Genomic DNA, 24,574 nt, shown 5'->3' on the forward strand with positions numbered 1-24,574 from the left:
CACATATTTGGAATAGTGTATTTATTATTTTTCAATATTATTTAATATTGAGAAGTAGTTGATTATTACAGTTGCACAAACTGAATCACTTTTTAAATGTTGCAATTGAACTGATTCAAATAGGCCTCACCTCTTTCTTGGTGACCTGAACTGACCTGGTCCTCCTCCTTTTCTTTTCTAGAATTTTCTGTTCTGTCCCTATCCTGTCTTCCAGGTATATATTGTCTTCCAGTTATAGCTACCCAACTCCCAAGACTCTCACAGGCTCTCTTCCAGGTCTCACGCCCCAAGCCAAGAATTCTTCCGTTGCCATCTCTCTAGCACACGACTTTATAAACTTATCTGGCCCATGTGACATTCTTTTGGCACATGATAGTCTTTCAGCATGTGACAGTCATTCAACAAGGACAAGTAGGGAGATGTTAATGGACAACAGTGTTTTAAAAATATCCACCTCCTTCAAGTCTCTAAGGATTTGATCTGAATGGCTGTTACTCTCTAGGGTTGGGAGGGCTTTGGGTGCCTGGGCTTTTAGAATCCCAGGACCATACCTCCACAGTCACCTGTTCTGCCAAGGGGGAAAAAGATGAACAGTGACAAGAGTAAAGTAACAATTCCTATGTAAAGTGACAGATGTATTGGAAGGCTGTAAAAATCCTGCAAGACGGGCTCTCCCTTCAAGAAACTGTAGTCTGGATGGGCAGAAAACACAGATAGATGGATGGGTAGATAGAGCTAGAGAGACATTAGAAGGTGAATAAGGACTGCAGGCAGGAGGTGAGAAGTGGACAGAAGCACAGAGAGGAAACAAAGGAGGAGACCCTGCAGCTCTGGAGTAGGGGGAAGGACAGAGCTGTGGCTAGACTTCTAAGGTGAAGTTCAGCTTCAGGGAAGAGGAAACAGATTTTCCTGGAAGGTTCATTCTCCTATTAGGACAGTATTTTGACTGAAAAATTCCTGAGTCTGTCTAGTTCCGTTCCTAGTCCAGATGTCAGTTCAGAACTTGCCCCAGCTGTCCCTCTCACTCTCCTCACCGCTTTGCTTAACTTGCTCCTGCCAGATCCCTGCCATTGAGGACTGGAGGTGAACTACTCTGTCCCTGACATAACTGCCTAACATTTTTAGGGTGAATACACTTTGCCAAACAAAATTTCTCCCACTGGGTAAATAATCACCAAAACTTATTTTCTGAGGCTTATTATCAGATTTCCTTCTTGGTTGTCAGTGTTGATTTTCTAAATGATAAAAATATGAAGCCCAAGTATATGCAGACTATGATAATAACAAATAACAAGGTAGGTGATGAAGGAAAAGCAAGAAGTCTGTTTAATCTGTAAATTATTTTTCTGGTCCTAAGTAATTGACTGTTGTCTATTCTTGATCTGCAGCTTTTTCAGATGGTCAAAATTGCAAGATTTTTGTTCATATCTGTTGAAGGAACATTTTCTGATTGTCTCTCTTCCTGTAAGTCTCACGAGGTCTCAGCTCATGTGAAACTCCACACAGAATCAGGCACCTGGACATGCAAGGGACATTGGTTGAATGAACTGATGGAAGTAATTTAGATCTTGGGTGGTATCTGCTATGAGGGTGGGTCTTTATCTCTCCAGGTTTTATGGTTCCTTTAGACTTAATTGCTGGAATTTATTAAGTTTCAAAAGCTCAAACATCTTTATCATGCACGCTGCTTTCTTGGATATTTCTACACTGCACAAACAATGCATACGAGTAGAGCGGTTTTGTTTATTGGTGGAATAAAAGCAACTTTTGAGTGCGGGTTGTTCTATCCAGCTACAACTAAGCTAAAAAAAAAAAACAACAGCTGCAGAGAAATCATAAAACACTATTCTGTTCTTTGTACCTATTTCTGATAAGAGAGAAGAGATAAAACCCAGACATTCTCAGCAGATTCTTGCATAGGAAAGCATTTTCATTAAAGAGCGCCTTATCTCTGAGTCCTAAGCATTGCAACATATTTTGGTGTTATACTCAGCCCTTCTCCTGAATTCAGTTTCTGGGTTCTGTAAGAGTTCTAAGAACTGCAGTTGGCCTCCCACACTGGCCCAGATTTGCAGGGCAGGACCCCTAGAGAAAAGAATGATTTTCTGACCCTTGGGGCAGAATGACCCAGCTTCCAGGAAGTTAATCATGCTGTTTTTGGTGGTGGGAAGGAATGTCAAAGAAATAAAAGGCAAAGCTCTGCTCCTAATGAATTCCAGAGAGGGACTAGCCGTAACAATCTAAGCAAGTGACCTTGGTCTAGGGCAGATTAAAACTAGGAAGACTGAACTCCTTTTGGTGTCTTTTTCTGTACACCTGTAGAGGTTGGCTCCACTGTTCGAAGAGGCAGAGGCCTATGAGCCCACACCACTTCCCTGAGCTTCCCAGATAGCATGACTTCTGTTCAGCCAAGACTCAGCCAGTTACATGTGAAGAATGTTTTCCATTTTCCCCTCTACTTCCATTTCCCACCCTGATCTGTTTTCCATGAGACTGACAGGTAGGGATTGTCTTAAGGGACACCTTAGGCCTCTGGCTGCTAAATGATTTGTGCACAGGGAGTCTGGCAGAAGAGGAGAGGTGGGGTGCTTAGCACTCAGTTTCTTCCAGTGGGGTCATGGGTGACCTCACCGCAGACAGGTTGTCTCTCCTCACACTCCCCGCACTCACTGGGTTCTAGAAACCCTACTTCTAGTCCCACAAGCTCAAGGACTGATAATGGCCCTCCCCGGTGCATAAGACCCAGATTACTGCACCCCTGAGGTTCACTCTCTCACATGCACACAACTTTTCCCGGATTGGAGTGTGCTGTGTGTTAGCAACTGAAACCCTGTCTGACTACTGTAGGCCCGTGGAACATGGTACTGACGTGTAATCTTGTCACCTGTAGCTGTCGCCACAACCCTCAGAGAGACACAGGACTGGACTGCTCCTCACTTATTGGGTAACTGGCTTCTCCTCTCTGGGCCTTTGTCTTCCAGTATATAACAAATGTTGTAAACTAAACGATAACCAAATTTCTTCTGATTCCAACATGAGTATCTCGGGAGACCCATTTTGAGTTCTGAGTTCCATGGCACATGTGGAATGAGAAGGGCCCCGCAGGACAGTTCGTGCTCAGCGGCGCCATCGGTTTAGTCTCTAACATCAGCAGGAACAGGTGGGCAGTGCCTTAGCTGGCCGCAGCGATGATTCTGCAGGAGGGTACAGAAGCAAAGCTCAGCTGTGCCGCACACCAGGGCATGGGGCCCAGCTTCTGGGGCACAGCTGGTGTTGGTGGCCCGGTAAGGCTCCGCGAGGTGGGGAATGGGAGCCGGCCGGGAGCGAGGTCGAACCCAACAGCCATCCCCAGGTCCCTCCGCGGCGCAAAAGCAGCGGAGAGCAAGTCTTTCCTTTCCTTCGGGCCTCGGTCTTCTTGCCAGCAGAGGGCGGGCAGATGTGCTCAGCGACCAGAACCCTCTCAGCAGTTGCAGGCGAGGCTCGAACCTGCGCAGCGAGGAACAGTCTCTGTAAACGGCCGCGGAAGGCGGGGCGAGGGCGAGGCCCACGCGATTGGTGCCCAGCGCTCGGCCCCAGCCAATGGGCGGCGAGCGCGTCCCGGGGCGGGGCGGACGCCGCGCCTTAAGGCTGGATGACGCGCGGTGCGCTGCTCCTGTGCTAGACCTGCTCGGCTGCCGCGTGTCCGGCCCCGGCCTCCCAGGCACCGTCAGGTACCGCGCGGGTGTCGCGGGGCTGGGGTCGAGCCCGAGGTCGGGGCCCGGGCGTGCGGCCTCCTCCGGGCCGGGTTCCGCGGGCATGCTGGGCATCCGCGGGCGGGCGGGCTCCGCCTCCGCGGCCCACTGGCGTCGCGGCGGCTCGGACCCGGCGGCCTGGAACCCGGCCGGCGCATCCCCGGCCCGGGCGGCGGGAGGCAGGGGGCTGGGCGGGCTGGGCGCGCTGTGGATGTGGCACCGGGCGGAGTCGGCCGGCCCTGGATCGCGGCCCGCGGGGGCCGGGCCTCGGCCCTTCGCCTTCCTGGTCCCAGCGCCCGGGCCCTCGGACTCGAGGTTTCCGGGAAGGAGGCGTTGGGGGCGCGGGCACCCGGGCGCCCTGGGCTCCTGCGGGCGACGAGCAGGGTGCTTCGTGGGTACCGGGGACGCCGCAGGCGGCGGGCGACTTTGGTCTCGGGCGGGGTCGCTGATGCAACCTACGGGCGGGTCCGCCGCCTCTCGAGCAGCCCCGGCGCCCCGCCGCTAACCCTGCCCATCCCTCCCCTCTTCAGTTCTTCCCCCTTCAGCCTTTGTCCAAATAGAAGAATTACGGAAGTAGGTCGTTACCGTGCAGTAACGTGCGCGTTTGCTGGGTGGTGTCCAGGGCTGGGGGCCAACGACCTTTCAGCGTGAAGACCCCATTCTCAGGGTCCTTTGCTCAGCATGGTGCATTCCAGCTGCATTCAGCGGAACTCTTGCTCCTGGCGAACCACCGTGTCCCCTTGGGCCTGCTGAATTTTGCCTTCTTGGCGTTCAGCTTTGTGTTTTAGATAAACTAAGGGGCAGGGAGAGCGAGTTTGGAACGAACTGGCTTTATCTTACATCACTAACTTCCCAGTTTCTCCATTCTCAGTCTCTCCTGGGGTTATAAGAGTTTCTGTAGGTAAATTAGTTCCTTAACTTGGACCCAGAGCAGTTCTTTAAATTGTGATCCCAAATCTTTATCTTATTACTTTGAAAAAAAAAACCTTAGATGTTTTCCATTAGAATATCCGGATTCTTCTCGCAGTAGAGAATCTAGTTCTTGACTCTGAAGAAGATGGAAGTAGAATCTTTTCATAAAAACAAGATTTAAATACAGAACTTATTGTTTGGGGTTTGCAGTTTTTCATGATGTTTAAGATTAATTTTGCATTCCTCCCAACATAAGTACTCAAAATTCTTAAAAAAGATACTTTTTCTCAAAGAGGCTGTTTCATATGTTTTTCCTGCACAGTCTTGACTACAATTATCTAGGTGCACATTTTATGCCCTTTACTGAGATCTTGAGGATGGTGAATGTCCTATCTTAAAATACCAGAGAATGGGTGGATTTTGGAGGTGTGTGAAGGGTGCGGTGTGGCTTACCCAATCTTTTCTCAGTAGTAATGCTTTAGTTGTTTGCCATTGACGTACTTGAGTTGAATTTTAGCCAGAATATTGCATTAAAAAGCTTTTGTTGGCAGAACTTTAAAAAAGAAAAAAAAAGAGGCCTGTGTTTGTGAATGGTTACCTCAGAAAAGTAAATATTTTCAATGGCTTTTTGATGACTTTACACTGATGATTCTTTCAGAGTAATTTAAGAAAATCATATTTAATAATGCAGGCCAAATTAACTCCAGAATGTGGCCTTTTATGGCAGTTCTGTTGTAGGAAGGATCTACTGTAGATGAGATGGCTGATGAGGGGGAGTGAGTAATGGTAGCCTGAAGGATTGTGTTAATTAGGTAGATTACTTAAGCCATGAAGTGTTGAAAGTGTTTAGCTTGTCATTAGTAATTTGTTCTCATTTCCAGGTTCTGAGTGTTGATGAAATGCACAACAATAGTTTGTAACCTTATTTTGATCTTCAAAGGTCATTAGATCTGGTAGGGTGGATTCTTGGTGAAAATATTAGTTTCTTCGGATGCAGAGAGTGAAAGCCTCCTTAGTTACCTCTGCTTGGTCAGGGATGGGTGACTTAAGTCTCATCTTGGTAGTCTCAGTCACTTTCTGTTGCCATCTGGACCACTTTAGGAGTTCTGAGTCTACTTAGGAATAACCTGGATCATTTGACAGGCAGAGAATGCCAACAGCATGCCCCAAACTGGGCCAAGTAAATTCTAAGACACGTCACTGACCAGCAGGGGAATAGGCCTGAAAACAAGTGTCCTGAAGTGTTAGGACCTGTGACAAAAGTCTGCAAAATTCCGGGACCCTTCTGGAGGGACTTGTGTGGTAAATTCTGTAGGGGATGGTAGAAAACAATAATAACAATGTGTATATAGTGTTTTTAGAAAAAAAAAGATAATGGCTGTCTCATATATATGGGGTTACAGGTAAGTTTCTTGTCTGTGTTTTCTAAATTTTTGTCAAGACAATTTTATTTTATTTATTTTTATTTATTTTTTTTTTAAAGAGAGTGAGAGAGGGGAGAGAGAGAGAGAATTTTTAATATTTATTTTTTAGTTCTCAGAGGACACAACATCTTTGTTGGTATGTGGTGCTGAGGATTGAACCCGGGCCGCACGCATGCCAGGCGAGCGCGCTACCGCTTGAGCCACATCCCAAGCCCCTAGAAAATTTTATTTTTTTAAGAGAAAAAAAAATCCAGTTTAAGACCTAAAATATGGCATTGTTGACTTATGTTGTAGAAATTGGCTAGTTTCCTTGTGAATTTAGGGCAGAAGGGAACTAAATGGCTATTTTGTGCCAGCTTTGAGTTTGCATGTGAACGCCTTAATCCTCAGTGGTGACCTTGAATGGCTTCAGCCTCATTTTGCAAATGGAGAAATTGAAGTTTAGAAGGATAGACAAAATTACCCAAAGAAACTCTTCAGAATCACAGAATTTAAATCCTGGTCACCAAACTGTGGACATTTGACTCTTTTGGTTTTTCCAGACTCATTTGGAAGGAGGAATTATTGATGTTGGCTATTTTTAAGGTCATCTTAATTCTGTTCTAATATTTCTTATATAGTGCCAAGCACTGTAACCTGAACACAGAAGGCTCTTTAATAGAAACATGTTTACAGGATTCTGGTACATCACGGTGTGTGTGCCCTGTGACCTTTCCCAGTCCAACTAAGAATCCAGAATTCATCTTTAAGGATGATTTTAATGTTATGTCACTAATTTATGATTACCCTTTAATAAAACTACCTGAATTCTGCTCATAAATGGATTTTTTTGATCCCATTTCGGTTGGGAATTAGTTGAACAGATAACTGTTGTATAACAAAAGAATGTGGAATTTCTATAATCACAAAGATTCTTTTCACTTGCAGTCTGTTAACTAAAAATGATGTTGTTCAGTGTGTGTTTAATGCTTTGTAAATTATAACCCCCCTGGCCTTTTTTTTTTAGTGCCTCTCTGTCTGCTACTAGTAAAGTCACAGTTGTCGTCATTGATAGCTTAATCATCATAGAGCATAGTTTCTTATAATTTTACCCTGTCCCCAAGGAACAAATGAACCTTTGGACTTAATTATAATCAAGGTTGCACATCCTAGGAGTAGTGGCTTCTATCTTTCTTTTAACCATGCTGTTTTCTCAAAGTCTGTGAAACCCCGTATTCTAGTTTATCTTTGTTTGTGGCCTAAGTTTTTTCTTTGTCTAATGTAAAAACCAGATGGACATTCAATTTCATTCTCAATAGTGTTTTTTTTTTCTGATTATAAATGTAATTCATGGTCATTGCAAAAAATGTGAAAGGCACAGAATAGTGTAAACTGGCCATGGTGACCTTTTTGTGCCTGTCCTGATCTTTTTTTCCTTTTATCTTTTGTATCCCACATGTGTGATTTTATTTTCTTCATTTGACATGAGACACCCCAACGTACCATCCAATGCTTATTTTAGGTGGCTACACTTTATGTATATGATAATGTTACCGTTGTCTACCGGTGACGAGTCCTTGCTTCCCCAATGTTGAAGTATAACACCAGAGAAGCATGCCGAGGCAAGTTTAGAGTGGAAAGTAGAGGCTTTATTATTCTCCGGAGGAAGAAGGGGATCCAAGAGGTGGAATCTGTGGAAGAGCAAGTGTATTCCCCTTTTTATAGCTTTTTTTTATAGCTTTTAGCTTTCCCACATTCCTGTCACATTCCTGTCCTTTGTTCCTGTCCTGTTAAGGGTGGGGCACAGGTGGGCCAAAGGAGTAATCTGGGCAGAAAGGACTTTGGGTCAGCATCTTCAAGTTTGCTGGGAGCTGTTTCATTAACACTTCTTTGGGATGGGCTCTGGACCTTGGGGACATTAACATTCTAAAGAGTTGTTCTGCTTTTCCTGGGCATTGGTAACATGGCCTTCATTTTGGATTTTACTTGATATTAGATCCGATTTACCTAACTACACTGACTACCTATCTTTAAATCTGGCTTCAATAATACTGAACCGTCCTCATAATGAAACATCTTTTATACATGGACGTTTCTCCACATTCCTGAACATTTTTTTAAAATAAAGTCTTGGGAGTCAAATTGTTGGTTGGAGTTTGAACACACCTAAGGCTTTATTCTGGCTGTAGATCTCTTTAGAAAGCTGCACCAAGTTTAGAGTGCCACCAAACTATTGCTTGAGAGGATACATTGCTGTTTTATTATTAATTTGATAGGCAAAAATTAATGTCATTGAAATATTTTAGGAGGTGAAACAAGTAGGTGAAACAATTGTACTGAGTAGCACATAAAGAACTGCATAAAGAAATGAAAACTGAGCATTTTAAGCTTAGTGATGTTCTGGGAAGTACTGTCCAGTACAAGTGGATGTTTTTGTAAGCAGCCACCTCTAGTCTAATGATTCTTATATCACTTTTTTGGTTGTTAATACAGAGCCCTTTGAGAAAGTTATAGATCTTCTCCTTAGAAAAATGAAAACCTCTGCCTAAAATTCTGCATTGTGTTTTAGGAGTTATTGGACCTTCGAAAAACATCCTTGGATCTCAGGTGGAAAATCTGTATTCTAGTCTGAACCGTGAGAAATAAGAATCGTTGGTGAGTCTTTGGCAAACCAGACCTCTGATTTTGCTTAGCATTTGTAAATTTCTGAACACTGGCTTTGCTGGGTGGTGCCAAGTTGAAAGGGAAGTGAGCCAACCCAAGGACTGTGTTTTGCTAATTTGGCAGCTCATGTCATGAATGCTGTAAGATTGTGCATGGTTTGACTTGTCATGAACAGGCTCTGTTGAAACATGAATTAACCAGTCTTTAAAAAAATAAGTATGTATAGGCCTACTAAGTATGCCTAGTTTTTGGCAGCTTTCTCCTAATCTTGAGTTTATCTTGAAAACTTCCCCCAGACATGATCTCTGTCCATGTTTTTGCATTTCCTTTTTGTTCTTAGTTTCTTCTGTACCTTAGTCTACTTCATGACTTGTCACAATCCTGCGGTAAACTGTATATAGAGGTGGGTGGGTCTAGTATTACTGTTGAAGGGGACAGATGAGACAGGGCACCGAAGATAGCACGAAATAGTTTTATTTGGCTGCAGCCAGGTTCAGAGGGTACAGCTTTTGCTGTAATCAGTTAGTCCTTTGAACCCCAAGTTCAGGTAGTTTCAGAACTTTATACCCAGCACATAAGGAGAGGGGCTTAGAAGTTCACAGTCTGCAGAAGCTCACATAAAAGCAGCTTTTTCTTTCACTCCTCTGGGCAAGTTAACCCTTCAAGGACAACACCTGAGAAGGGGAGAGCTTTTTCTCCCTCTTTCTTTCCTGCCCCCCCCCCAGCTGTTACCATGGAGCCCAGTTGGTAACTTCTCTTATCTTAGAAATGTAGACATCTCTGTGAAGCCCATTTCAAGGCCAGAGGCCTTGTTAAAGGATTTGTCTTTTTATTATTACATTTTGCATTTGCAAACACTTTTACAAACTACTATTCTGGGTAAATGTTTGTGAAAAACCAGTAAAGGGGCATTTAGCACCTGGAGTGCAGATTTCTTCCAGGCCAGTGGCCAAGTAAAATAGAACAACAGGAAAATAGGAAGTTTGCTTACATTGAACTCTTTGTAGAGACTCTTGCTGATAGTCCTAAAATCAATTATGGTGAAGATTTCTGAAGAAGATCTTCTGTGGAGGAGGGGGTGCCACTACACTAGGACTGGTAGGGAATGGAAACAGTATCGTGACTCTGAAATATGCAGAAATATATGTGAGTGAATAGTATGTGTTCAGAGATGCTCAGAGTTTCTTTCTTTTTTTTAAAAAATAGTGCTGGGTAATTGAACCCAGGAACTCGTGCTAGGCAAATGCTCTACCACTGAGCTGTACCCCTTTCTCTATTAAGGTTTTATTCAGTTAATGGATGTATTTATTTGAGATGGTCTTTCTGTGTCGTTCAGGCTGGCCTCAAATTTGTAATCCTCCTGCTTCAGCCTCCCAAGTAACTGGGACTATAGGTACTGAGTATGCCATCATGTACCTGCTCAGGTTTTAGTACTAAAATTCAAACAACTAACTTAATTGTAGTTTGATGTTTTCTAGGCCCTAATTGTCTTTTTCTCCTTCATTTATATTATTTTTTGGTCTGACTATAAAAGGCTGTTTAAAACGTTCACAAATTAAATTACAGAACATTTTCCCTAGTCTTTTTGCCTTTCACCTTTGTTTTATGATAAATTTGACCTGCAGAATTTTTATATATTTGTGGCTAATAAAAATTTTACTTTTTATAGTTTCTTTCTTTAGGTATAAGCTCTTCCCATCCCGCTAAAGTCAACTTTTCCTCTCCACATCTTTTAGTTTTCCTTTAGGATGATCCCTAATATCTTCGTATAAACTAAGTTCTTTCTTAATTGCTTCACTCCCCACAGAAAAGTACAGAGTCAGATACAAAAAAGAAGCCAGCTGAGTAGGGTGGGCTGGGGAGGGTGGTGGTGGCAGCTGAGGTCTGTAGTTCCTTCTACTCTGGAAGCTGAGGTGGGAGGAGCACTTGAGCCCATGAAGTCAACCCCCTCCAAGGCAAGGTACATTAGAACAGAGAGATCAGATGATTCCAGGTCTCAGAACACAAACCTCCGAGCCCCAAAATCATTCTGGGTCCTGGCTCCTGCCCCAGTGTGTTCTCTAGTAGCCTTCTCTGATTGTGTCCCTTTTTAGATGCTCAACAGATGCTCAGTGAGCAGAGGCTGACTCTGGGAAGGCTTGTCTTCAATGCCTTGTCTTTTCTTTGGACAGGTCTGTGGTTTTCCTACTTGGAGGACATAATGTTTTCTAAGCTAGCGCATCTGCAGGCTGTTGCTGTGCTTCGCCGTGGAGTTCATTCTTCAGTGGCTTCTGCCACATCTGTTGCAACTAAAAAGACAGTCCAAGGACCTCCATCCTCGGATTACATTTTTGAACGGGAATCTAAATATGGTGCACACAATTACCACCCTTTACCTGTCGCCCTGGAGAAAGGGAGAGGTATGTATTGGGTAGTTGACTTTTTTTTTTTAATATTTTTTTTTAGTTGTCAGTGGACTTTATTTTTAATTTATTTATATTTGGTGCTGAGACTTGAACCCAGTGCCTCACACATCTTAGGCAAGTACTCTACCACTGAGACACAATCCCAGCCCTGCTTGAAACTTTTTATAAAAATGAATTGCTTCTATATTCTCTATTTGCCCAGATGCACTGAATGCCCATGTTGTAGGTGAGGTTCATTCCGCCTTGCAGGGCATCCAGTGTTGCCATGGGTCCACAAAAATGAGCAGCTATTCTTCCTCATGGTGGGCCTCATTAGAGGGAATGTGGGAGAAATACAGAAAGTACCATAATATTGCTGTCTTTTTTTCCCTGTTAGCTTTGATTTTGGTCTAATTTTTGACATAAAGGAAAGTTGTAACAGCAATACTAAATATTTTCTTTTACTTTTATTTTTATTCAGATTCCCTGAGTGCTAACATTTTACTGCTTTTGGAATGCTTTCTATCCCCTCCCAACTATGTACTGTACATTTTTTCCTGAGCTGTTGGAGAGCAAGTAGCAGACATGATGTATCTTCACCCCTTTATACTTAGTGTGTCTTCCTAAGATATAGGACTTTTATCTTGTGTAATTTTACTAAAATCAGGAAATTAACACTAGTATAACACCATTATTAATCAAAAGATCCAGATTCATTAGTTGTCCTTTATAACAAAAGAATTTTGGATTATGAGTTACATCCAGGTGTCAGATTTATTGTCTTTTTCGTTTTTTGGTCCTGGGATTAAACCCATGGGACTCTACCATTAACTACATTGCCTGCTCTTTTTAATTTTAATTTTGAGACAGGGTCTTACTACCTTGCTAAGGTGGGCCTGGAATGCATTCTTCCGGCCTCAGTCTCTCCAGTCGCTGGGATCCTAGGTGTGTGCCACTGTGCCTGGCAGGTCTAGTTGTCTTTCATCCAGAACAAGTTCCTCGATCTTTATCTTTTTGATCTTGTTATGTTTTGAAGTACACTGGCTGATGATTTTGTAGTGCACTGCCGTTTGTGCTGGTGTTTGCTTATGATGGCAGTCAGGTCAGACACCTGTGTGCAGTGGTGTCCTGCCCTTCTCAGTGCATCACGGCAAGAGATGCCCATTTACTGCTGGTGTTGATTTCCATCAATTGACAAGGTGGTGTCTGCCAGGCTTCTCCAGTGCAAAGTTACATTTCTCACTTTGTATTAAGAATTTTCTGGGGACATAGTTTGAGACTGTTAAGTGTCCTGTTACTCATGAAACTTTTACTTCTAATTTTAATACCTATGATTCTTGTCCAAATAAACTATTACAGTGATAATTGTCAAATGGCGACTTGTCAAATGAGATAATAGCCTTAACAAATTAGACCAAACTTTATTATTTGGCTTTGTGCCAGAAGATGAAAATATATTAAATATTTTGTCATTACCAGTATTATTTGGGACCAGTACTATAATATAGACATATTTTCTTTTGACTAATGAAAATATAGATTTATGTTTTACGTATTTGGAAACAATTTGTCAAAAATTTTCTTGACATACATTAGCAGAGTGTGGACCCTGAAAGTCTGGCTCCCTGAGTTCTGATTCCTGTTTCCTGTGCCAGCCCAGGCTAGTTAAAACATGAGCTTCTATTTCTTTAGCCCTAGGTACAATAGAGATGGTAACTCTCATAAGGGGGTTTTTGATAAGGTGTGAAAGCCCATAACACAGTGTGGCACATGGTAAAAGACGAGTATTAATGTCTACAGTCAAGGTTTTTTTTAAAAAAAAACTGTAATGCACCTAATGTAAAAATTTACCATTTTAAGCATCCAGTCCAGTGGCATAAAATGTCATTTACAATGTTGTGTAGCCACCACCTTGGTCTAATTCCAGAATTTTTTCATTACCTCAAAGGAAAGCTCACATCCATTAAACATTCATCCCCTTTCCCCCTTCCCACAGCTGATGGAACACTGAGCTGTTTTCCGCCTTTTTATAGATTTGCCTATTCTGAATGTTTCATGTAAATGGAATCTATACTACGTGGCCCTGTATGTCCAGTTTTTCACTTGGCCTAATGTTTTCAAGGTTCATTCATCCATGTTGTAGCTTGTATCAGAATTTCATTCTTTTTCATGGCTGAATAATGTTTGTACTACATTTTGTTTACTATCCAACAGCTGACGGCATTTGGATTGGTTTTGACTGTTGTGGAATAGGGCTGCTATGAATGCCATACAAGTTTATGTTTGAACACCTGTCTTCCAGTTCTTTCTGGTATACTCTATGAGTGGAATTGTAGGGTCATGTGATAATTGTGTGCTTAGCTTGTGGAGGAACTGCCAAACTTTTTCATAGCAGCTTTACCATTTTATGTTTCTACAAGCAATATATGACAATTCCAAATTCTTCACATCTTTGCCCAAACTTGTTCTTTTTTTAAGATTATCAACATTCTAGGGAGCATGAAACAGTATCTTATTGTGGTCTTGATTTGCATTTCCCTAATGGCTCGTGATGCTGAGAGTCTTTTCCTGTGCTAGTTGGCCATTTGTTTTTGGAGAAATGTCTATCAAGTTATTTGTCTATTTTTTTTTTAATGAATTTTGTTATTGAGTATAAAAGTTCTGGATACTAGATCTTTACCGATACACGATTTGCAAATACATCCCTATTTTTTTTCTTTTTTCTTTTGGTACTGGAGATTTAAACCTAGAGTATTTTACCACAGAGCCATATCCCCAACCCTTTTTACTTTTTGAGATAGGGTAGGGTCTCATGAAATTTCTGAGGCTGGCCTCAAATTTGTGATCCTCCTACTTTAGCCTCTGGAGTTGCTGTAATTGCAGGTGTGCACCAATTAACCCAGCCAAACATTCCTATGGGTTGTTATATGTCCTTTAATAATTATTGTCTATCATGTGTAACTTCTCTACTTTTTTTATTTTTTAGTAACAGGGATTGAGCCCATGGGCACTAAACCAGTGAGCCATATCCCCAGTCCTTATTAATATTTTATTTATAAATAGTCTCATTGAATTGCTTAGGGCCTCACTGAATTGCTGAGGCTGGCTTTGAACTCACGATCCTTCTGCCTTAGTCTCATGGGGATTACACATGTGTGCCACCATGCCTGGCTAACTTTTCTACTCTTAAATCCTAATTTTGCCTGCTAAATGTTAAAATTAGGTAAAGGTATCACTCCAGAATTCATAACCTTTTCATGCTGTTCTTGTTCAATGTGTATTTTGAAGCTGAATAGATAAAATATATCCTTAATAATTCCTTATAAACTGAAGTTTATTATGCTTGAACTAAAATAACTTTAACCATAAAAAAATACGTAGAGTTTTACACGTAGGCATTAGAGGGCTTGCTAGCAGTCTTAATTTTTGGACTTCATGTCATGTAGTCATTTTCTAAAATTGTTTTTCTTCCTGACATATTTTAGGTATTTATGTATGGGATGTAGAAGGAAGAAAATATTTTGACTTCCTGAGTGCTTACAGTGCTGTCAACCAAGGGCACTGTCACCCCAAGATCGTGAATGCTCTGAAGACTCAGGCGGACAAGCTGACCTTAACATCGCGGGCTTTCTACAATAATGTACTTGGTGAATATGAGGAGTATGTTACCAAACTGTTCAATTACCACAAAGTTCTTCCTATGAATACAGGTAAAGCATTTCCTTTTTTTTTTTTTGGTTAAATCCCCAAGAAAATCATCTTAATTCCTGATAATTTAAAGCCTTTTAAAATCTGAGCATTTCCCCCCAACTAGGAGTGGAGGCCGGGGAGACTGCCTGCAAACTCGCACGCCGGTGGGGCTACTCTGTGAAGGGCATTCAGAAATACAAGGCCAAGATTGTGTTCGCAGGTACGTGACACTGAATGCTGTTATGATTTCAACATATAATTTCATTTTCCATTTTATTACTGATGAAATATTTCTAATGTGCTTGCTTGGTACATGATACGTTATTTGCTGAATGTTTCATAAAAATCAATGAGGAATTTCCTCTTGTTGGATTTGAGTTATTTCTTCATATATGAGATTTTCGTAACGCCTACTCTTTCTCCCCCAAGTGAGTGACCCTATGATTAAATTTCTCATCTGCATATCAGATTTTTTTCCATAGCGGTTTTTCAGTTAGATGGCCTATGTTGGAGGGATTTTGTTATGTTTTGGGGTGAGGATATGTTAGCAGGGCCACATTCTATGTACTGTGTGACTCTTGAGTCTTAATATTGGATGTACCATTGTGCCACGTCCTTCTTAGATGCTATAGGGAGAGGAGGCCTGGGGTTGTCCCATTACACTCCTGAGAATGAGAGGAACAACTTGAATTCTGGTTAGGGAAGCTAACAGTGAATTGAGGTGATGTCATCTAACTTTAGGAATCTTTATATGATGGTCAAATAACAGGTTTTGACTTTTTAAGGTTTGATTTTAATTTTAAAAAGTATATATTGATTTGTCACTCTGGTCAAAATTATTCTTGTGTTAATTCTTAATAATTGAAATCTTTAATATTTTAACTTGTGAACACATGCTGTTGAATTATAAACCCCGTAACACAGTATAAGCCAGAGTTCATTTGATGGACAGAGGCAATTGGTATTTGAGGTGACAGATTAGTATTTCCGAAGGAAAAAATCTTTATATAACTCTGTAACTTGCCATTTTAAAGTCTTATGTCTTAGTTTTAGGACAACATAACTGTCTCTTGCAAACAAAAATAGTATTTTTGGTGATTTTCATTCTTACAGACTGTTTCCAGTCTCTTTCATATTAGCAAAGGGTGCAAAGATGTTTTCACCCGAGTATTGAAAGAAGCTGGTGAGTCTGTGGGGTGGAGAGACAGCGGAAGACTGTCCCCAACTGTAAGTCCCCTATACCTGCAGGGTGAGCTGTGGAGGATGAGACACCTGAGGTTAGGCAGAGAACAGACAGGCTCCCGGTCTTATCGGTGCATTTTTTCATAAGCCTGGTCAGAATCAAAACACTCTTGTTTTTAGATGAGCAAAAGACAGGGTTACTTGTGGGCAAGAGGAGGAAAAGGAGGAGGCCCTTGCAAGAGTAGCACTTGGAGATGCCAAGAAGCATTGAGAAAATAATCCAATACTGAATTAATGGCATTGCTACTGGCAGAGGTGGTGGGAAGATATAAAAACATCCTTAATGTAGGTGAACCCCTAACCTCTCTATTATTCTACATTCCTTTCCTTCTGGAATTCTGCCCCATCTGAAGTTACCTAGTGAGATACTTTGCTGGCATGTGTTATGGTGTTAGTTCCCTACTAGAAAGGAAGCTCCCTGAGGGCCAGGGAGCTTGCTAGTGTGATCTCCCTCCATCCTCTGCTGCTGGAATAGTGCCTGACATCTAGTAGGTCCTCAGTCACATTTATTAGTGGGTAGAATAGTGGTCCTGAAGAAAGGCAGTGGTCTGTCATTTAGATGATAAAGTACTATAATAGCAAGGAAGGCAAAATGGAAAGTGATTGGTTGCCTCGGGATCTTTTCTACAAATGAAATTGAAAATGCATTCTGTTGGTAGTTACCCTGCAGTATTAGGGTTTTAAAAGGTAAACTCCTGATCCTCTGTGGAAGGTATTCTCTTTCTCATATCAGCATCATAAATGTGCCTTCTCTAGAAAATATGCACTGCAGATGAGGGTTGGGAGGAGTCCAGGTAAAGTGAGTGAGTTTATCCTTAGGGCTCTATACGACAGCCAGGAGGCTCAGGGAGAAGGCCTCTCAGTAGGAGGAATTCAGTAGGAATTCCAAGGCCAGACCTAGTAGCCTTAGGTCAGATGAACCAAGATGTTTAATATTGGACTAGTTTTAGTAGTAGAAGCTCATCAGAGGTTCTCCAAAGTGAATTCTTTTTTTAGTCAGAATTCCCAAAGTATTTTGTATGGGTAATACTTATCAAATTTGTGGGTTTCTTTGGAATAATCACTGTTTTTCTCCTTTCTAGCTGGAAACTTTTGGGGTAGAACATTATCTGCTATCTCCAGTTCCACAGACCCAACCAGTTATGATGGCTTTGGACCCTTTATGCCGGGTTTTGAAATTATCCCATATAATGATCTTCCTGCACTTGAGGTACTTCAGTGTATCATGGTGCTTAGCTCATAGTGAATACAAATTATTTTGAATGATTTTCTGTTGAATATGTGGATTAAAAATATGCTATGAGGACAGAGAAGATAGCTCAGTGAGAGTGCTAACCTAGCATGTGTGAGGCCCTGGGCTCCATCCTCAGCACTGCAAATCAACAAGTTATGTGACTTTAGTGAAAATTTGTCTTATTCAAGTTGGGTCAAAGTTTCAGACTCATTCTCTGTAATGATCAGTACTTTGCAACAGTTCTGTGGTCTTAATCCTTAGGACCAACCAACCAAACAGCCTCTTCAGGTTTGTATCTTTCCTAATATCTTGGGTATTACCTGCTTAATTCCTAGATAAAATTTCATTTTTCAGCCAGCTTTTTAAAGTCATCAAATAGGGTCTTTTTTATTTTTCTTTGTGATGTTGGGGATCAAACCCTGGGCCTCACCCATGCTCTACTATTAAGCCACATCCCTGGCTCCCAAGTGGAGTACTTTAGTAAAAAAGCCTTAAAATAGCTTTAAAATGCCATTTGCTATAGGTTTTATTTATAATATATTTATATGTTAGAAAAATATAGGATAGTATAATTTAAATCTGAAATAGAGTGTCCGGGAATTGAATGCCAGTGGGAAATGTTACATTTGTGAAGTAGAATATAAGTGTAAAAAACTTGATTTGCATACTTAAAACTGTTGACAGGAAAATGTGTAGTATATGCTTTTAGATTTCCATATATGGTAGAAAGAAAGTTGTTAAAACTTACTCCTGTTTCTTTTGTAGCGTGCTCTTCAGGATCCCGATGTTGCTGCCTTCATGGTAGAACCAATTCAGGGTGAAGCTGGCGTTGTTGTTCCGGATCCAGGCTACTTAGTGGGAGTGAGAGAACTCTGCACCAGGCACCAGGTTGTCTACCCTAACAGATCTAGAGGCTCCTGCCTTACTTCTTTCGGAATTTAGTTGGGATAAGTGTGGAGATTAAATCGCCTTTCCACTAGAGGGAGACATAATCCAAGAGTTTAGGAACTTGCAAGTACTTAGAGATTGCTCGGGAGGCTAATTTTTGACAGTTTCTGGAACCCTGGGCCAGAGCCAGTGCTGTGGGCAGAGCTGCAGACCTCCAGGCCCTCACTGTTTCCCTCCTCTCTTCCCCAGGAGCCTTGCACTCTTAATGTCTCCCAAACCTTATGCTGTGTCCCTCTGCTCCAAAAGTTATGGCCAACCTCTTCTCCCACCAAGGCTGATATTAGTATATTTTGTTTGCCATTGACAGTTTCTGTCTCATGGAAGCTATCTGAGGAACGTTCATGGGGCAGTTAAGTGATTTTTTTTTTTTCCCATAGGGTAGCTACCGCCAGAAAAGTCGTCCAACTCTCTCATATTTGCATAAGTGTTCTCCACTGTTTAGAGCAGTACCCCATGGCCTCCTGGGGAGGTAGTGGCCCCCTGCCGTAGACTGCTGGTGTGTGTTGGATTCATAGGGTACTCTTGAAGTTGTGTGGGTAATAAAGATATTTTTCCAGATTGGAGGGCATGCGGAATTATACATTTGCTGGGAGAGGGAAATGAAATAAATTGTCACTATCTTCTCTGTGGAAATGAAAAATGAGAATTAATGCTGTTGTGTTGTTTCCTAATAGGTCCTGTTTATTGCTGATGAGATTCAGACAGGGTTGGCCAGGACTGGCAGATGGCTGGCTGTCGATCATGAAAATGTCAGGCCTGACCTGGTTCTTCTTGGAAAGGCCCTTTCTGGTGGCTTATACCCTGTAAGTTTAGTGTTGAGTTTTTCTTTCCATTCTCTGCTCTCCTGAAGCATACTTCTAAAATACCTTCACATTACTGATTGTAGCAATTCATGCCTTTCAGATGATGGGGTTTTAAAATTTTTAAAAATTTAAAATGTTTTTATTTGTTCTTTTTGGACATACATGACAGTAGAGTGTATTTTGGCATATTGTACATACACGGAATATAACTTACTAGGATAGGTGGTTGGTTTTTACCAACAGCACTGTGGGCCACCCGGAATATTTGTAGTAAACGTTTTCTGTTTCTTTCTTAGTTGATTTTGCCTAAAGAGTGGAGCATGCCTTGGAATTTGCCATGGCATTTGGTTGGATGGAAGCATTTTACCTGAAACCTCCTTTTGTAGATGTCTGTCCTTTTTTCCCAGTGTGTAGAAATATGGTATAACTAATTGTTTAGAACCATGCCTAATGAACACAGAGATTGCAAACAGTGGTGTTTTGTTATAGTTCTTGGGTTTGCTCTCCAGAACTAATAGTTGGTCCAGATGAAGGCTCTGAGGAGAGGAGTCACTGCTGGCTTGTCTTGCTTGAGGGGGTGTGCAGCTTTTTTTTCTAAGCACCCAGACAGAGCATTTCCCCTTGAAATTGGAGATCTAAGTTATATCTTACAGAAATAGCTTTTCACTTTTAGTTCCAAAGTTGTCTCGTTCTGTGCCATTGAAGTGCACCGAGTGTATTTGCAATGTTTTCGGTTATCACTCTGCTGGTGGTAGGGTGACAGATATAAACTGTTGTTTGTTGAAGGTTTTGTGTATCTTTAATATCAAATTTGTAAAAATATTCGTGTTCCTGGTATGCTAAGAATGAGAATACTTAGTCTGAGAAATGACGGGGAGAACTCACTGTCTTCTAGGTGTCCGCGGTGTTGTGTGACGATGAAATCATGCTGACCATTAAACCAGGGGAGCATGGCTCTACATACGGTGGTAATCCACTAGGCTGCCGCGTGGCCATTGCAGCCCTTGAGGTAAAACACTTAACTACTTCTTTAGGTAGTGTTGAAGTGATTTTTAATTTGGGCCCATGATGAAATAAGAAATTTAATAAGATGGTAAAATATTAGAGAACATGAAGTACAAGAGCACAGCATTCTCCAAAGGTAAATTTAACCTGTTGCCTTGGGTTACCAGTTACAGGAGCCTCCAAGAGAATGCTAATCTACTGATCTACTTTTGGCTTAGCAAGCAAGGGTACCCCCCAGTGTGGATTTTGTGGTCTGGAGGTAGATAGAGCCCGTGCTTAGCATGCCTGAAGTCTTGGGCTCAGTCCTCAGCACCACACACAAAATGTAGAATTTCAGTGCTTTTAGACTTAGGCATAAAATCATTACATAGTCTCTGAGGATGGATTTTTTAGAGGAAAGAAAGGAAACTCTGCAATTTAAAAATTAAAGTCTTCAAATTAACAACAAATTATTGTGTCCAAATGATAGTATATCATAATATACATGAAATACATCTTTATTTTGCTGTGAAGTCAGATTAACAACAGGTGTGTGACTAAAAGCAAAGCTCTGAGCTGATGTCTGTTTAATTAGACAACAAATGAAAAAAAAAAAAGAAAGAAAACTAAGTTACTCTGTAGTCATGTTTCCTTTGCTTGTAGTCCATGTTGCCCTCCAAGCAACAATTAGAAAAGGGCATTTTTTTTTTATTTTTTATAAATTTACTTTTTTATGTGGTGCTGAGGATCGACCCAGTGCCTCACATGTGCTAGGCAGGCACTCTACCACTGAGCCTCAACCTCAACAACCAGAAAAGGGCATTCTTAACGTTCCTCAAATTTTTCTTTAATTATAGGTTTTGGAAGAAGAAAACCTTGCTGCAAATGCGGAGAAGATGGGTATTGTCTTGAGAAACGAACTCATGAAGCTGCCCTCTGATATTGTGACTGCTGTGAGAGGGAAAGGGCTGTTAAATGCAATTGTTATTAGAGAAACCAAAGGTATGTCAAGCACACATTTTACTCCTTTTTTTTTTTCTTTAAAGGAAGAGCCTAGAGTATGTGTGACATGTTAGTTGGATGCCACTGTAGTTGGGTATAGGGACCCTCTGCTTGAACTGTCCGCTGGCCAGTGGAGTAGTGCGAGCACACGTTTAACTGACTGACCTGCCGCCACTCGTCTGAGGCATCAGTTTTTCTGCCTTCAGGGTCACACAGCACTTGGAGGTTCTGAGTTATTTTCTGTCAGTCTGGACAAAACACTGTGCTTGGGAGTCTCCTCTTTGCTGTTCTTTTATCCCTCACCCAGATCCTGTCGGAGCAGTAATGATAATAGCAATGAGGATGGTGTTGATAATAAAAATAATGCCAGCTGTCACTTAATGGAGGGTTCAGTGTTCCAGAGTATGTTGGAAATAACCTTCCATGGCTCCTTTTTGGATTTTCTTGTGATAACATTTCCTTTTAAAGCAGTGATTCCAGGCTCGACTGCACTTTATAGAGTCACCTGGGGAGCTTTCTAAAAAGAGTCAAAGCCTGGCCTCGCCCCAGAGATTTCTGATTTGATGGGTCAGGGTGGGGCACTGGCTCCAGCAGTGGCTCTTTGGTGATTTTGATGTGCAGTCAGGGTTCAGAACATGCCGTGAAGGGATGAGTCTCGTCCCACAGCTCGGGCAGCAGGTTCATTTTAGGGATGTGTGGTGATCACCAAGTTTTGAGTATTGCTCCTTCTGAGTGAACTTTGCGTGTCACACCACGTTTTCTGGGGTTAGTTCCTATATAATCAGGTTGAGCATTCCTAATCTGAAAATATGAAATGCCCCAGAATTTCAAGGTTTTGAGCACCAGCATGACACCAGAGGTGGAAAATTCCACACTTGACCTCATGCCCTTTTTATTTTGAGGCAGGGTTTTTTCTAATTTGCTGAGGGTCTTGCTGAGTTGCCAAAGCTGGTGTTAAACTTTTGATCCTCCTGTCTCGGTCTCCTGAGTAGCCGTGAGTACAGGTGTGTGCAAGCACACCTGGAAAGAATTTTTTTGCTCATGTAATTTTAATTTTTTGCTTTGTTTTGTTTTTTTGACAGTACTGGGGACTGAACCCAGGGCCTTGTACATGCTAGCCAAGTGAGCTTCGCACCCAGCCAGGAGTAACTTAATTTTTAAGAATAACAGCAGGGTCGGGTATAGCCCAGTGGTAGAGCACTTGGGTACTATCCCTACCACCAAAAATTAAACAATCTGAATAAAGCTAGCTTGCAGCTTGGTGCGTCCTTCTTGAGTAGGCACTGCGATTCTCTTTTGCCAGCTGTCACCATGTACATGAAGAGGATGTTCAGACATCTGTCTCTGATGAGCACATGTGTGTGACTATTTTTCTGTAGATTATGATGCTTGGAAGGTGTGTCTGCGGCTTCGAGATAATGGGCTTCTGGCTAAGCCCACCCATGGCGACATCATCAGGCTTGCTCCTCCGCTGGTGATCAAGGAGGACGAGATCCTGGAGGCGGTGGAGATCATTAACAAGACCATCTTGTCTTTCTGAGGGTGGGACCTGTTTAGTGGCTCCTGGGGGCTGGCTGGAGATGGGGGTCCTGGGACAGCCCAGCTCTGAATGCCAGCACATTCCACTCCCACATGCCTTCAGAGACTGTTTTGGGACATATATTTTTTTCAGTTGACACTTAGTAGAGTGACATTTATGAACCTGCAGTTGGCTCTGTGGCACAACTAAGAGAATGAATGGCATCTACATGTGGTTTAGTGTTCTGAGGCGTATGTGCTTTCTAAGGTGAGTTGCATCTATCTGCATAGAGACAGCCTTCAAATCAAGTCCTTCAGTATAATTTATATACGTTTTTTAATTTCCTTGCCTGGCATAAATGTTTTGTATTTGAAAAAGTTATCTGAGATATTACACAAAAGACTTGCTTGACTTTATAACATTGAATCATTGTAATCACTGAATATTAGGATGATTAATGTTAAACATATGTAAAAAACTAGTTTGAAGTAAACTTCATATTGGCCAACACCAGAGTATTCTACGGATATCATCATTTCAATTAAGAATTCATTCCTAAATTATGTTTTAAGTCTTTGATGATAATTTGTAAAAATATTGCTTGTTTTAAATATTTCTTTAAATTTAAAATAAAGCTTTTATTTACAATGTCAACCTCTTGGGGAATGTTCTTACCTTGCTTTATTCCTGTGTTTTCTAAGAGCATTTCAGCTTTCTTTGGTGACTTGTGGAAATATAGGAATTAGAAAAAGAAAATATGAGACTCTCATACCCCTTTCAGAACAGTGGCTTTTTTCCTGTGCATAGATACCATTTTTCTTAAAGTTATGTACGTAATGTTTTACAACTTTACTGTTTTTCTTTTTACCCAGAGTTTTGTATTTCTGGTCATTATAAATTCATCTATTCTGTGTGTGTGGATGTGTTACAATTCCATCTCATATTGGGGCCTTTTAGCTTGTTACAGGCTTTTCGCTTCTTAAATAAAGCTTGTGACTACTTCATGTTGTCACATAGTGTGTGTGTGTGTGTGTGTTTTTTTTTTTTTCTTTTCATTAAATCTCATTGACTTTCTTTTTGGCGTGAGCATTCTTGTGGAGTAAATCCCTAGAAGGTGCTTGCTATCAAAGTGAATGGACTTTTTAAAGTTCAGTGGTGTCATTGTTCCTTACCTCCCTCAGGTCCTAGCATGGGAACAGGTCTTTGGTTCTTGGGTGGTGTCCTGTCACTACAGAGGAGGTTCAAACGTGTGGGCAGTTACACGGAGGCCAGTTGCAGTTGGGTGGCACTGGGGCCAGCTAGGTGTACAGCCAAAGGCGAGGACCTCCATCTTTTGAAATGGTGCTAAAAGGCAGCCTGATGCAGGGTATGCACCTGAGTCGGTTTCCCCTCAGCTCCTGGGGATGCCCGAGCCAGGAATCTAATTCCCCTCCTGTTCTGCTGTGCAGCCCCACAGGATGAGGACATCCCACTGGGACACTTGTAGGTTTAGATCTGTGCTTCTCCATGCTGGCTGCATTTTTAGAATCTCTGACTTTCTTACTTAAAAAGTTAAAGTTCATATCCAGGGCCTACTTCAAATCAAATAGGACAGAATCTCTGGGGGTGGGGCCCTGGTGTCTACATGGTAAATGCTCCCAAGGGACTGTATTGCACCCTGTCTTTGTAGAATGGGTGTTGAGAATAGATACAGGGTGTCATCTACCAGGCATGAGCCTGTGCCCAGTTCCATTGGTGGAAACACATGGGTTCTGACCTCATGGGGCTTGTTAGGAGATATATTTATTGGAAAAATTGTTTATTGAGTACCACGTGGTCTGGCCCTGAGCATAGGCAGTGGTTCAAAGAAATAGCTTTTTAAAAACAGCCTGTGCTGGGCATTTCAAAAATGTTAAGTCTCATCATATGTACTGTTATCCCCCTTGACAGATGGGAAAACCAAGGCTTAGAAGGACAGACTTCCCCGAGGTCATTGAAATAGTAAGTGATGTTGCCTGAGTGCCCTGGGTAGGCAGGACAAATTTTTTGAGGGAGACAGAAGGTGGCCCCAGGTGTCTC

General features: G+C 41.8%; 1 protein-coding gene across 2 annotated transcripts; it reads left to right on the forward strand.

Annotated features, from left to right (window-relative positions):
• The first annotated feature begins 3,571 nt into the window (after positions 1-3,571).
• Oat (ornithine aminotransferase) lies at positions 3,572-23,528 on the forward strand. 2 transcript variants are annotated; one of them, XM_005320751.5, is made up of 11 exons: positions 3,572-3,710; positions 8,616-8,701; positions 10,882-11,109; positions 14,580-14,804; positions 14,909-15,004; positions 17,109-17,236; positions 18,026-18,148; positions 18,883-19,011; positions 19,907-20,020; positions 20,853-20,997; positions 22,377-23,528. In XM_005320751.5, the coding sequence occupies exons 3-11, from the start codon at positions 10,911-10,913 to the stop codon at positions 22,535-22,537; spliced, it is 1,320 nt and encodes a 439-aa protein (XP_005320808.2). In that variant the 5' UTR covers positions 3,572-3,710; positions 8,616-8,701; positions 10,882-10,910; the 3' UTR covers positions 22,538-23,528. The 2 variants fall into 2 exon arrangements, with proteins under 2 accessions (XP_005320808.2, XP_077880814.1); XM_078024688.1 differs by lacking the exon at positions 8,616-8,701 and having other exon boundaries at positions 3,625-3,710.
• Positions 23,529-24,574: the final 1,046 nt, after the last annotated feature.

Source organism: Ictidomys tridecemlineatus, chromosome 1 (assembly GCF_052094955.1).
Source record: "Ictidomys tridecemlineatus isolate mIctTri1 chromosome 1, mIctTri1.hap1, whole genome shotgun sequence".
NCBI classification, from domain to species: domain Eukaryota; kingdom Metazoa; phylum Chordata; class Mammalia; order Rodentia; family Sciuridae; genus Ictidomys; species Ictidomys tridecemlineatus.

What these genes read in the sequence shown, in the direction of transcription:
- Oat (XM_005320751.5), top strand. Translation starts at nt 10,911, where the DNA reads ATGTTTTCTAAGCTAGCGCATCTGCAGGCTGTTGCTGTGCTTCGCCGT. An exon ending in AACTCTGCACCAGGCACCAG is followed by an intron (nt 18,149 to 18,882) that starts GTTGTCTACCCT and finishes GTTTCCTAATAG; the next exon opens with GTCCTGTTTATTGCTGATGA. An exon ending in TGTTATTAGAGAAACCAAAG is followed by an intron (nt 20,998 to 22,376) that starts GTATGTCAAGCA and finishes ATTTTTCTGTAG; the next exon opens with ATTATGATGCTTGGAAGGTG.